This window comes from Budorcas taxicolor, chromosome 3 (genome assembly GCF_023091745.1).
Source record: "Budorcas taxicolor isolate Tak-1 chromosome 3, Takin1.1, whole genome shotgun sequence".
In the NCBI taxonomy this organism is placed as follows: domain Eukaryota; kingdom Metazoa; phylum Chordata; class Mammalia; order Artiodactyla; family Bovidae; genus Budorcas; species Budorcas taxicolor.
In genome coordinates, this window is record NC_068912.1 from 111,041,508 (window position 1) to 111,043,744 (window position 2,237).

General features: G+C 56.9%; 1 protein-coding gene across 1 annotated transcript; it reads right to left on the minus strand.

Moving 5' to 3' along the window:
• Positions 1-813, minus strand: GJB3 (gap junction protein beta 3). Its single transcript, XM_052637853.1, has one exon. The coding sequence runs from the start codon at positions 811-813 to the stop codon at positions 1-3; it is 813 nt and encodes a 270-aa protein (XP_052493813.1).
• Between the last annotated feature and the right edge of the window lie 1,424 nt (positions 814-2,237).

Sequence of the window (2,237 nt, forward strand, 5' to 3'; positions counted from 1 at the left end):
TCAGATGGGGGTCATGGTGGGCGCCGAAGCACAGAGCTTGTCGTCGCGGGAGTCCGGGCTCGGGTCTCCGGCCTCCAGCAGCTTGTGGTGGCAGCGGCAGGTGGAGGCCCGGCTGGCGGAGGGGGCGTGGCCGCGGCCCCCGCGCGGGCTCTTCCTGTGAAGGCTTCGCACGATCCTGTGGAAGATGAGGTAGCAGATCTCACAGAAGGTGAGCACGATGCAGACGGCAGAGGCGCCCACCATGAAGTAGGTGAAGAGCTTCTTCTCGGTGGGCCGGGCGATGTAGCAGTCCACGGTGTTGGGGCAGGGCGCGACGTTGGCGCACTGCACCAGGCGGGGCATGCCGAAGCCGTACCAGAGCGTGTGCAGCACGTAGAGGAAGAGGAACTCGATGAGGAGCTTGAAGACGAGGCTCAGCAGGTAGGTCCACCAGAGGCCGCCGTGCTTCTTGCCCGTGTCGTCGTAGAGCTTGGTGCACTGGTCGCCGTGCTTCTGCCGGTGCCGCCGCTCGCGCTCCTCGCGGTAGGCCACGTGCAGGATGACCAGCAGCGACGGGCACGTGACGAAGATGAGCTGCAGGGCCCAGAGGCGGATGTTGGAGATGGGGAAGAACTCGTCGTAGCAGACGTTGGTGCAGCCCGGCTGCTTGGTGTTGCAGTCAAAGTCTTTCTGCTCGTCCCCCCACACGCGCTCGGCGGCCACCACGTAGACCAGCACGCGGAAGACGAACACCACGGACAGCCAGATGCGCCCGAAGGCTGTGGAGTACTTGTTGACTCCGCTCAGCAGGGCCTGGAGCGTCTTCCAGTCCATGGTGCCTGGGGTGGGGCGCCGGGGCCGTGCCCACCTGACAGAATAGGAAAACCCCGATGTGAACCAATAGGCCCCAGAGAACGTCTCCCTGGAGGAGGGCATGGCAAGCCACTCCAGTGTTCTTGCCTGGAGAATCCCCATGGACAGAGGAGCCTGGCAGGCTACAGTCTAAAGGGCCGCAGAGTTGGACACGGCTGAAGCGACTTAGCACACACACACATAGAGCTGTTACTGAGTGCCAGATGCCGTTCTAAGTTCTTTATGTGGATGGATTCGTTTGCTCATCCCAACGACTCTGAGACATCAGGACTATTCTTACTAAGCTACAGGGAGGAAACAGGCACAGACAGGTAAAGTAACCTGCCCAAAGTAACAGAGCTAGTATGCTGGCAGGAAGGGAACGCACACTTGCTGATAACAATAATTATTACTTATTGAACATTTACTATGAGGCCAGGCCAGAAGCTAAACACTTTATGTATGAAAGTGAAAGTGAAGTTGCTCAGTTGTATCTGACTCTTTGCAACCTCATGGACTGTAGCCCACCAGGATCCTCAGACCATGGAATTTTCCAGGCAAGAGTACTGGAGTGGGTTGCCATATCCTTCTCCAGGGGATCTTCCTGATCCAGGGATTGAACTCAGGTCTACGGCATTGCAGGCAGACGCTTTACTGTCTGAGCCACCAGGGAACTCATTTAATCCTTATAACGACCCTGTGAGGGAGGCACTATTATGCTTCTCATTGACAGATGAAGAAACTGATAATCAAATGAGAAAATGACCGCAAAGCACTCAGTACACAGTAAGTGCTCAGTAAATGCTGGCTACTCACTGTGATATGATATCTGGAGTGGTCAAGTCACTCATTTAAAACTAGAACTGAATTCAGAGCTGGGCTGTCTACCAGAAGGTGTCTCTCCCCTTCTCCGATGGATGTCTGCCCCAGACCAGGTTCTCAGAACTGACTTTATTGATGCCACACTACCATCCTGTGAACCTGGGGTCATGAACCCCATTCTTCGGAGAGGATACTGGGGCTCAGAGAGGGGAAATCAACTTCCCCGAGGTCTCACAGCCAGTGGGTTGTGAAGTTAGGAGACCAATTCATGCTGAGGGGGTGCATGGAGAGGGTGATGGTCTGGTTCCTGGAGACATCAGTTCCAGGGAAAGCCCAGGGACACCCGCTGCAGGCTGTGCTGGAGCCTGAGGGGGCCCCAGCCACCCCAGCGATGCGGGAGGCCAGGGCTTTGTGGTGGCGAGCCATGCTTTGTTTAGGTCCCTGGATCACACATTTTCCTCCCAGTCCTGGCGTGACTCAGAGGGTGTGGATGGGTGGGCCTGGATGGGTGGGCCTGCCTGAGTGCGCCTAGTATCTGCCTAGAGGGTGTAGGAGACTCTCCATGTGTCCGTGTGGGCCTGTGA

Coding starts and splice junctions, on each gene's coding strand:
- GJB3 (XM_052637853.1), bottom strand. CDS start 813: ATGGACTGGAAGACGCTCCAGGCCCTGCTGAGCGGAGTCAACAAGTAC.